At 54.2% G+C, this 11,165-nt stretch overlaps 2 protein-coding genes across 5 annotated transcripts in view; both read left to right on the top strand.

The window, feature by feature from the left end:
• The window catches only part of LIG1 (DNA ligase 1), a 36,774-nt gene extending 35,677 nt beyond the window's left edge, over nt 1-1,097 (top strand). For all 4 annotated transcript variants that reach the window (XM_021681215.1, XM_021681216.1, XM_044911484.1 and 1 more), the window contains 2 exons: nt 788-880; nt 1,002-1,097. In XM_021681215.1, the coding sequence (XP_021536890.1) occupies nt 788-880; nt 1,002-1,085 (177 nt within the window). In that variant the 3' untranslated portion in view covers nt 1,086-1,097. The remainder of the gene's footprint in view (nt 1-787; nt 881-1,001) is intronic.
• A 2,987-nt stretch (nt 1,098-4,084) lies between these two features.
• Nucleotides 4,085-10,819, top strand: CABP5 (calcium binding protein 5). Its single transcript, XM_021681214.1, has 6 exons — nt 4,085-4,323; nt 5,687-5,717; nt 6,462-6,605; nt 7,450-7,559; nt 9,570-9,717; nt 10,737-10,819. The coding sequence occupies exons 1-6, from the start codon at nt 4,261-4,263 to the stop codon at nt 10,760-10,762; spliced, it is 522 nt and encodes a 173-aa protein (XP_021536889.1). The 5' UTR covers nt 4,085-4,260; the 3' UTR covers nt 10,763-10,819.
• The last annotated feature ends 346 nt before the right edge of the window (nt 10,820-11,165 follow it).

An 11,165-nucleotide genomic window follows, 5' to 3' on the forward strand; every position in this document is an offset into this window, starting at 1 on the left:
TAAAAAAAAAAAAAAGATTTTATTGATTTCTTTGATAGAGAAAGAGAGAGAGAGAGCATGAGCAAGGGGAGGGGCAGAGGGAGAAACAGACTCTCCGCTAAGCAGGGAGCCCGACGTGGGGCTCGATCCCAGAAGCCTGGGATCATGACCCAAGCCAAAGGCAGATGCTTAACAACTGAGCCACCCAGGCGCCCCCCAGAATTCACATTCTTAAATCGAATTTCTGTCTTAAAATTTCTCACTCAGGCTCCATGTTAGGCAGTTAGGGTCCCCCCGGTGACAAGTGGCAGGGCAAGCGTTTACGGAGCTTCCGTGCGAAGCAGGTGCCGTGCTCACAGGCCCCACACTTGCTCGCACCATTCCGTCCTCACGAAGCACTGAGTGTCCCCGGCATACAGCTGGGGAGGTAGAGCCCGGCCGCCGAGGTCACTGGGCCGGGGTCACACAGCCCCTGAGTTGGGGGCTGGGATTTGAACCCTGCCGTCTGGTACTCGAATCTACACCCCGTCTCTACTGCCCTGCCTCTTGGCCCTGAGGGTAAGAACAGAACAACAGCCTAGATCACAGCTACCAGACTGGCGTTCCTTAAGCACTTAGTATGCTCCAGGTACAGTCCTAAGTGCTTTATTCCCTTAGTTTAATCTTTATGCTTAGCCCCATTGAATGGATCAGGAAGCCAAGGCTGGAGGGGCAGGCACGGGGAGGAGACCTGAGCTAGGGACCTGCTGCCGTGAGTGGCCTGGGGGCTAAAGCCCAGGAGGGTCTCCATCCTCGCCCCCTCCCCCAGGTGGATGGTGAGAAGGGGATCTCCCTTCGCTTCCCTCGGTTTATCCGCGTCCGTGAAGACAAGAAGCCCGAGGAGGCCACCACCAGTGCCCAGGTGAGGCCCCAGCCGGGGTGGGCTTGCCTGGCTGGACCAGCTTCTCTCGGTGGCGGATTCTGGAACGGGGTGGGGGCAACCCTGGGGCTTCTGACCGCCGCCCCCCGCCTGCTGTCCTCAGGTGGCCTCCCTGTACAGGAAGCAGAGTCAGATTCAGAACCAGCAGGGCGCGGACTTGGACTCCGACCCGGAAGATTTCTACTAGGCTCCTGCCTGCCCAGGGGCTGGGGGCGGGGCGCGCGGAGGTGGGGACGCGGGGGTGTCCTGTTGCTCGGCGGACCTGGTGTTGCGGCCGCGTGGGTTTGGAGTGTCACGGGTGTGCGTGTGTGTGTGTGTGTGTGTGTGAGGGGATGGCTTAAGCGGAGCCTGGGACTTATTTGCTCATTTCTTTCAATAAATATTGAACACCCATTGTCGTGTCAGGGTGTGTGCTGGGCTCTGGGGGGACAGTTCCAGGAGCTCCCGCGTGGGTGGCGTGCGGCGGGCAGCGTGCTAGCACCTTCCTGAATTCTCCGCGGCGCTGGAAACACCCTGCATCCACGCTGGGAAGCAGGATGAGCACCAGAAATGCGGCCAGTGTACCTGACAACTGAGCCATTGTGGATTTTACTTCATTTTCATGAGTTTTCCTGTAAGCAGCCGCACACGGTGAGTGGCTGTCGTAGGGGACTGTGGCGGCCTAGACCGTGAACGTTAACTCGAGTAACGTGCAGCGCCCCTGCCAGGCAGGCAGTGTGGGGGGCCCTGCTCCAAGGATGGGGGGAGCGCAGAGCAGGGAAGTGGGCACCCAGGCCCGCACCGGGGTTCTGACCCAGCAGCCTGGCACTGGGCCCCAGCCTCGTGGGAGACAGTGCAGTGACTGTGTGAGGCCCCCCCAGCTCTGGCGCCCACCGACTGGGGACTGCTGATTCTGGGGCCTGAGCCGTGAGGTTTGCTCATCCTTGGGTCCCCAGCCCTGGCACAATGCCCAGCATGTAGTTGGTGCTGGTTTTCCTGATCAAAAAGGAGACCTGGTTGAGCAGCCCTGCCTGCCTGCCTGCCTGCCTGCCTCAACTACTGTGGATGTGATGGTTGGAGCCTGGGCCACCACCTTGTGATCATGAGGAACAAGCCAGGAGACTCAGGGAAAGTAGCCACTCTCTCTTAACCGGTGACCCAGGGGCCAGCTGCTGCCCAGCGGGCTTCTGGTTGGGGTGGGGTGCGAGGTGAAGGAATAGTTACGATGCGTAACCCAGTGTGACTACCCCACTGTGAAATGGCTTTTGTTTCTCACGGCCAGAAGAGTTTCTGACTGATACAGTTCTACCTCAGAGAACTAGCAAATTAACGTGCATCCATATTTACCAAACTCAACATGTTTAAGGCAAAATAACACTGGTGTTGAGTGCTATGTGTCTGGGGATGCCCACGTCTGTCTGGCTCTGTGTACAGCCTCGTGGTTCCCTTAGGCATGGAACCCAGTCTTCCTGAGGAAAGGGGGCCGGGGACATGCTCTTCCTCCCCACACCCCTGCAGACCCCTGTGAACACCCTGCCCTGAGCAGCCATGGCTGCCTGGCCCTCCACCAGGGCTGGGCAGGGACGTCCTCACCAAAGACACTCGACAATCCCACCGGATAGGAATTTTTATTACCCCATTTGACGGATGGGGACACTGAGGCACGGGGATGTAAGTTACTTTCCCTAGGTCCACTATCGAAGAGATGGAGGGCCAGGATTTGGTCCGGGTGGTCCGCAGGAGGCCCTGTGCCCAGAGTGCCTCTCATGGGGAGCCTTGCGTGCCCCCTCGAGGGTGTGGAACCTAATCCTGCAGGCAGTGAAGGTCTGGGAGTGACAAGAGCCTGCTGATGGCTGGAGATGAGGATGGTAAAGGGATGAGGCTGGGGCGAGCGGGCCGGGGTCGGGGAGGGCAGCTAGAACATCTAACCCCTGGTGAAATGCTTCTAGAACTTGTCGAAACCATCAAGGGCAGACGGTGCTCGGAGCTGAGTCCTGGGGAGTGTGTGCAGGGCACCCTGCCGTGCCCCTCCATGCAGTTTCCCAGGGGCCCAGTGCAGAGCAGGGCAGCAGGGGACGGGGGCAGGAGTACTCATTCATAATTGCGCATGAACCGAATTTATAATTTTGATTTGTCACGTTACTGATGACGTTCATTTGAATCATTTCATTAAGATACTGTCTGCTCGGTGTCCCTATAAAGTGACCCTCCTTTGCAATTAGCATATTGTAAGGGGATACCTTGTGCGATGTAAATAAATATTGTCAAGCTTGGCACTTTTTTATTGCTGTCTGTATGGATTCCTGGTTTCCTGTCATACCCTATATACTCTGTTGTTATTTATTTGGATTTTCAAATTGCCCCTGATACGGTCACTGGAGCTTCTTCAGGCTGACCTCTGTGTTCCTTGCCGTGACCCCACAACGGTGTCCTTGCTTTACGGCACAAGAGGTTTTAGACTCATGCTTGTCCTGCTCCAGACATGGGAGCAGCCCTGTCTCCCAGGACTTGGCTCCTTTTCGTGGAGAATGGGATTTAGAAGTCAAGCCCCGGTAGCTGGAGGCGTCCCTGCTTCTGTGTCCTCTTAGCTCGACGACATACATACCAGTGTCCCCGTGCACACCGTGATGTCTGTTTATTGTTATATCCCTCTCTGTATGGAAACCCACCAGTACAAACCAGTGCCTCCACCCAACACCACAGACTCCTTCCGCACCGCCGTCCCGCTCGGCGGGGCCGCCCTTCTCACCCTGACCCCGTGTCCACACCCTACGCGGTGCTGCCCCCGCGAGCGGACATCCTCGGGACCTGCATTACACACCTCCTCAGTCTGCTCCTACTCTCGCAGGGCCCGCCGGGCTCCCCTCCCACGGCGCATCCTCACCCCCCCAGGCCCCAACACCCTGGGCCCTGCTGCCCCTCGGTGGGCACCCCCTCACTCCCTATTTGAACTCTGGCTCCCTGTCTGGATCCCCTCCCAGCCCCCGGGGCTTGGAGTGAGCACCCCGCAGGCTCGCTGGAATGCGAATGAATGGGTGCCCTCTGCTCTAATCCCCGGTTTCGAAACCATCCAGTTCTATTCTGGGGATAAAAGGTCAGAGGCTGAGACTGGTGCCCCCTCCACCTCACTCAAGCCAGATGGGGAGGCAGGAACAGCTCTGATCCCTCCCCAACCCCTGGAGAGATTTCTGATCCAGCTGTCACGGCTCTCGGGCACCAGGACCGAGAGAGAGGCCCAGAGAGGCAGGAAGACTTGGCAAAGGAGTGCCAGGGAAGATAAGGAGGCCGAGCCGCTGAGGGGGACGGGAAGGAGGGGGCCAGGAGGAGGGGGAGCCGACTGGAGCCTGGTGCCTGGTGCCTGGTGCACCCTGCCGTGCCCCTCCATGCAGTTTCCCATGGGCCCCGCCTGCATCTTCTTGAGGAAAGGCATCGCTGAGAAACAGCGGGTGAGGTGGTGGACAAGGCGGAAGGGCAGGGCAAAGGGAGCTGGGTGTGGGGGAAGAAGGGGCGTGACAGGTGCAAGGGACCAGGAGCCGATGGGGGGGGCACAGGCGGGGGCGCGTGACTGAGAAGGTAGAGTTCGGGGAGCTCCGTGGGCCAGTGAGGTGGGTGAGGGTGAAATCAGAAGTCAGCAGCAAAAAGGAGAGAGGGAGAAGACCCACCAATAAAAGGGAAACTGGGATGTCCCTGTCCGTCACCACCCGTTTCTGTGGACACCCAGAGAGAGCGAGGACGACGATGACATTAGCTGCCACTTAACCAAGGCACTGCGGCCTGCCCGGCCCTGCGCAAAGGGCTGTGCTTTCCTGCTGTCATTTCATCCTCAGGACCACCTTGTAAGGCTGGCCGCCCTTGCGTTCCCATTTCACAGATGCAGGCACTGAGGCTGAGGCACAAAGCCCCTTGCCTTATACAGTTACTGAGTGGCAGGGTCCAGTCAGGTCACTTTGATTCCAAGGGGCTTACATTTCCTTGCTAGGCTTTCAGGCGACCAGAGAGAGGGAGGGAGGGAGGGAGACGGGGGAGGGGATAATAAGAAAGAGAAGCTGGGGGGAAGGCTCCAAGGATAAAGGGAGAGGCCAGAGGCTGGTGGGGTTCCCCAGGTGGCGTGCCCCGTACCCAATGATCATCCTGCCTGGATGCCACTGAACACTGGTCCCACGCAAACGGCTTCTAACCCTTGGGAGAAAGAATGGGGTGGGTGGGGCAAGAATCAAGGGGGTGTAGTGGAAAGAATTTTGACTCAGAATTCAAATCTCAGCACTTGCTGCACCTGACGTCGAGGGAGTGATTTAATGTCTCCCTGCCCTGGGAGGGGCTCTGCCACTTAGGAGCTGTGTGACCTCAGGTTGTTTCCTTAATCTCTCTGTTCCTCAGCTTCCTCTCAAGTAAGATGGGAACGCTGTTTGGTCCTACCTCCCCTACCTACCTCTGGGGTTTAAACGAAATTGGCACTCTGAGCGCGGGTTAGCTGTGATTCCAAGCCTCGCTTTCTTGTCCCAGAGAAAGGAGGGGATTGGATGCCCTGGCCCCTTGCAGCACAATGGGATGGATGTCTGTTCAGGAAAGACAGAGGGAGAGATCAAGATTCCGGGATAGGAGAGAGGAAATGGGAAGTGATGAGGAAGAGGGCGAGAAGCAGTCAGGTGTAGGAGTCAGGAAGTGGGAGAAGGAAGAGGATGGGGAGGTGGAGGAGAAACAGGAAAGGGGAGGGGTCACTCGGAGGAGGGAGGGGACGATGCATTTGGAGAAGTGGATATTGGATCCCTAACCTCCTCCAAATTCCCTCTCCCCTGCATTCCTTTCCAGGAAAGACCCCTGGGACAAGATGAGATCGAAGGTAACCTCTGTCCCCAAATGCCGCCTCATCGTCATCCGCCACTAGGCTGCTCTCTGTGCATCTCAGGGTAGACCCTTCCCACGAAAGCTTCACAACCCTCTCTCCTCCACTCAGCCGTGATTTTGCGGAACTCCTTTTGATGGTCACTTAGGAGTCTCCCAAAGTGTTTAGAAGGCACGCCCATCCCTAAGTGTCTCAGAGACCCAGGAGGGACACAAGCATGAGTTGTTTTTTTTTTTTAAAGATTTTATTTATTTGAGAGCGAGAATGAGAGACAGCATGAGAGGGAGGAGGGTCAGAGGGAGAAGCAGGCTCCCCGCCGAGCAGGGAGCCCGATGCGGGACTCGATCCCGGGACTCCAGGATCATGACCTGAGCCGAAGGCAGTCGCCCAACCAACTGAGCCACCCAGGCGCCCACAAGCATGAGTTTTAAGATGAATCAAAACTGTTGGTTTTTCTTTTGGTGGTTTGGAAGTTTCCCATAATGTCGCCCCAGAATTTGGAGGACCGCGGTGCTGTCACTTTGCGGTCTCACGGATCATTCCTCTTGCACATTTCGATCTTGCACGTTGCAATCTCCACCTGCATTTTATACATCACTCCTTTTTGAAATTTTGGTTTTCAAAGATGTCTTCTCCTTTGCAGAGTCTCTAGTTGGTGCCTCCCTGATGGTTTCAAGGGATGCAAGTCTTCCCCATGGATTGTTTCAGGTTCCCCCAAAGTTCTTCTCTCTTAATTTTCAGAGCTTCAGGAAGCATTTCTTGAGTTTGACAAGGACAGAGATGGGTTCATCTCCTGTAAGGATTTGGGGAATCTCATGAGGACGATGGGTTACATGCCCACGGAGATGGAGCTGACTGAACTGGGCCAGCAAATCCGCATGAACTGTGAGGCCAGGGCTGGAAGAACCACTGGGGGTGGGGGTGGGCTATGGTGGAAGGGGGAAGAGGATAGGGGTCACTAGGAGTCTAGAAGCAAACAATCCAGGCTGGACTCAGGGAGACAGCATTTGAAGTGGATAAAAGGGTGACTCTTAGAGGCAGATCTGGATCCAAGACCCACTTCTATCATTTACTGATTGTGGTGCTTTTGAAACGTGGAGTCAGCCCCCACTCTTGAGTCTCAGTTTCCCCACCTGTCAGGCAGAGGTGATGTCACTCCTTGTGGGATTTCGATAAAGGAGCTGATGCAGGTCAGGCTTAGCCTCCAGTAGTGGTGATCGATGGAGGTCACTACCATGACCACTGAGACGCATCAGTAGAGGGCAAGATTGGAACCACATTTGCTGCTGTAAACAAACTTGGGATGGATTTCAGAGCTCATTTTGAGAAGGAAGCTGGGACAGAATTGCTCTGGGGTTTGCTTCCAGGCGTGCCACAGAGGAAACAAGGTTGAACACGGATGGGATCGTGTTCCTATCTGGAAGCAATTTGGCTCCCACTGAATTCATGCTCCCCCTTCTACAGACCAACAGACAAGCAAATGTAGATCTGAACCAATTAAGAGACTTGCCTAAGGTCACAGGGACAGCTAGTGACTTCCACCCACACACCCATCCATCCGGGTTCGGATTAGAGGGACCCTGGGGCCTGGGTTGGCTGAGAGGGAAAGCTCTCAGAAGACAGAGAGATCAGAGCAGGTCTCCCTCTTGAACAGACTTTGAAGGGTCCAGCGAGGTCATGGGGGGTTGATTACGTGGAATCTCACTAGACCTGCCTCTTCTGTCCTCAGTGGGTGGCCGTGTCGACTTTGACGATTTTGTGGAGCTCATGACTCCCAAACTGCTTGCAGAAACAGCAGGGATGATCGGTATCCAGGAGATGAGAGACGCCTTCAAGGAAGTGAGTTAAGAGTTTCATGGTGTTGGTGCTTGAAGGAAACCCCAGGGGTCTACGATTGGTCTTCAAGTGTGGACGGAACCCACCCAAACCAAGTTTTTTGGAAACTATAATGGGATTTATAGGGAAGGAAAATGACGTCTTCCAAACACTTGCAAGGCACAAGGTCCCCTACATATATTCTCTAGTTTAATCATCATAAAGAACAGTAGGGGTAAGCCGCCACTTACCACAGTTACGCATACGAGGACATTGAGGCTCATGGAATTTACAAATCTTACCCGAGGTCTTGCCATCCCCAGAATACATGTTAGGACCTCTAATCTCCAAGCCCACAATGGGAAGAAGAAATCCAATAATTTGAGATCCCAGAGGGGAATGCAAAGAGATAATCTGGTTTAACCCACCTGTAGAGACACTTAGAAAATGAGACCCAGGGAGGGTAAGGGGCTTGCTGAAATTCGCTTTCATCCCCTAATAAAATACATTCCTCAGGGGCACCTGGGTGGCTCAATTGGTTAAGCATCTGACTCTTGGTTTCGGCTCAGGTCATGATCTTGGGGTCGTGGATCAAGCCCCATGTCGGACTCCACGCTCAGCACAGAGTCTGTTTGTCCGTCTCCCTCTCCCTCTGCTTCTCCCCCAGCTCACGCCGTCTCGCTCTCTCTCTCTTAAATAGATAAATAGAATCTTTAAAAATAAATAAATAAATAAAGCTCTTTCCTCAGAGCTTTCAATATAGGAGGCAAAAATAAAGAATAGTGTAGGCTTTGGAAGGAAAGACTTTGGAGCTGTGCAAACATGGGTCCAAATCCCAGGAAGATCTCCCCCTACCAGCTGTGTGATTTTTTTTTTCTGTCCCAGCTTCACATAGAGGCCCAGAGCTGCATGGTCCAACAAAACTTCCTGGGATCTCGAAACGCTCTGTCCAAAATGCAGCCCCTGGCCATATATGTCGAGCCCTCGATATATGGCAAGTGTGACTGAGGAACTCATTTTTTTCATTTTATCTAATTTTGATTAGTTAGTTTTTTTTTTTTAAAGATTTTATTTATTTATTTGACAGAGAGAGACAGCGAGAGAGGGAACACAAGCAGGGGGAGTGGGAGAGGGAGAAGCAGGCTTCCTGCTGAGCAGGGAGCCCGATGTAGGGCTCAATCCCAGGACCCTGGGATGATGACCTGAGCCGAAGGCAGCCGCTTAACAACTGAGCCACCCAGGCGCCCCTAAATTTGATTAGTTTCAATTCGATTATTTATTTAATTTCCGTTTACATTCAACAGAATATAAATTCAACTTGTTTGAATTTAAAAACAAATATGCAATTCAGTTACTGGGAAACATTCCTTTTGGAAAACCTTGGGTGGGTGGATCTACCTTTTCTTTTTTCTTTTTTTTTTTAAGATTTTATTTGAGAGAGAGAGAGCACAAGCAGGGGGTAGGGGCAGAGGGAGAGGGAGAAGCAGACACCCCACTGAGCAGGGAGCCTGACATAGGGCTCGATCCCAGGACCCTGAGATCCTGACCTGAGCTGAAGGCAGACGCTTAACCCACCGAGCCACCCAGGCGCCTGATTTGTTTTAAATGAACATGAACGCAAGGCCCTGATGTGTGGACCACGATGGGAGCCAGAGGACCAATCAGGGGGGCTGTCATGACAGTCCAGGCAGGAGATGATTGTGGCTTCGGCCAGGTTAGCATCAGCGTCCCCTGCTCGGGACATAGAACGTACGAGACTTTCTGGTAGATTGGTTAAGGGTGTGCAGCGTGGAGGCTTGAAAACAGTTAATTAATTCAGCCAATATTTATGCGGTGCGTGCCGTGTGGCAGGCACTGTCTGGGGGCTGGGCCCGGGGCAGTGAACAAGACCGTGCAGATGACCCGCCTTCTGCGAGCTGACACGCCAGTGTGCCGTGTGCAAAAGCCCTTAGCTTAGTTCCTGACCCACAGCAAATGGTCAGTAAACAGTGCCCTTGTTGTGCTGACATCACGTGATCGCTCTGTTCTGCTCAGTTTGACACCAACGGAGACGGGGAGATCACCCTCGGGGAGCTGCAGCAGGCCATGCAGAGGCTCCTGGGAGAGAAGCTCACGCCCCGAGAGATCTCGGAGGTTGTGCAGGAGGCCGACGTGAACGGAGACGGTACCGTCGACTTTGAAGGTGACATTGCGTGGGGACAGCTACTGGCAGATGCTTAACCCGCTGAGCCACCCAGGGGCCACGACAAAAGCTAAATTCTTAATCCAGTATTCAAGTGCACCCATGGTCTGCCCCCCACCCACTCCACATTTCGACAGCCTCTCTCTGAGTCGCTGTGCTCTGGGGCACCCTTGGCCCCTGCTCTGTGTCCTCAAAATCCTGTTCCTTTCTCCCTGACCTTCCTTCTGCTTCCTGCACCTTCCCCATCAGTGCATTCTCAGGTCTTAGCTATCCCTCGGGAATCATCTGCTCCTCTCCCTTCAAAGGGAGTAATCACTGCAGACCTTGCTGCTTTGAGTTGAGTTTGACCTCCCGGGCTGTCAAATCCTGGAGGGGGTAAGTGATGTTCTCTGAACCATCTGTTCTCTCATTCCCAAAAGGGAAGCTTGGTAGATATTTATTGCATGACCGCAACTTAGTAAATGATTGCTGGTTGCCTGCTGGATCTCACCAGGGTCAGGTGTACCGGGGGCATCACTGGAAATCTGGACGAGGTAGGAGACAGATCCCCAAGCAGGGGAGGGACAGATTGACCTCAGGACCTGGGTGGGGCCCTGGAGTTCACCTGGCATGGAGTCATGGAGCAGAGTCAGGGGCACCCTGCGTTCCTTCCAAGCTTTGCCACTTACCGTCCACATGATCTCAGGTGCACTGGTCAACCTCACTGGCCTCTGTTTGCTCATCTGTAAAATGATATTTACTCCTCCAGAACTGGTTGAAAAGATGGAATCAGATAATCATAGTTATTACTGAGCAGTCCATGTGTCTATAAGCATGATCGTGTTTAACCATCTGAAAGACTATAGAAGGTATATGGTAGTCCTGTGACTCCCAGTTTGGAGATGAAGAAACAGGTACACGGGGTCGTCGAGGACTTTCCTGAAGATCCCCCATGGCCCCTGACACACACAGTAAGGCCTCAAAAGTGAATGCTCGCTGTTCTTACAAATAGATGCCTCACCGGGGACTTTTCTTTGCAGAGTTTGTGAAGATGATGTCTCGCTGAGGAAGTTCCGGAAGCCCCATTCACTCCCCACCTGGCCAACGTGGATCAAGCACTTGCTGAGGACCAAATCCCGCCTGGGCCCTTCCAGGAGAGAGGGGGGCAGGGTGCGTGGTGACTGGCCCCACAGAGCATGAGCTGAGCCTAGCCCGAAAGTGATCGCTTTGCCCGGATGGCGGGGTGGGGTGAGGGGCACCTCTCTAGAATGAGATTAAGAAGGAAGAGTCTACGTATGGAAATGAGATTGGGACTAGGGTCAGTGCCGCTCCGCCAATTCCAAAGGTTAATGACATCTTTTGACTGCGTGGTCCCTAACGCCTATGACCCTCCAGAGTCTCTTCCCCAGCGTCCTCTTGGGTCCAACTCCCAAAAAAGTTCAGCCTGTAGTCCACCCTTCCCTGTTGTT

Source organism: Neomonachus schauinslandi, chromosome 16 (genome assembly GCF_002201575.2).
Source record: "Neomonachus schauinslandi chromosome 16, ASM220157v2, whole genome shotgun sequence".
NCBI lineage: Eukaryota > Metazoa > Chordata > Mammalia > Carnivora > Phocidae > Neomonachus > Neomonachus schauinslandi.

Coding starts and splice junctions, on each gene's coding strand:
- CABP5 (XM_021681214.1), top strand. CDS start 4,261: ATGCAGTTTCCCATGGGCCCCGCCTGCATCTTCTTGAGGAAAGGCATC. Junction 6,606..7,449: donor CCAGCAAATCCGCATGAACT/GTGAGGCCAGGG, acceptor TTCTGTCCTCAG/TGGGTGGCCGTGTCGACTTT. Junction 9,718..10,736: donor CGGTACCGTCGACTTTGAAG/GTGACATTGCGT, acceptor TTTTCTTTGCAG/AGTTTGTGAAGATGATGTCT.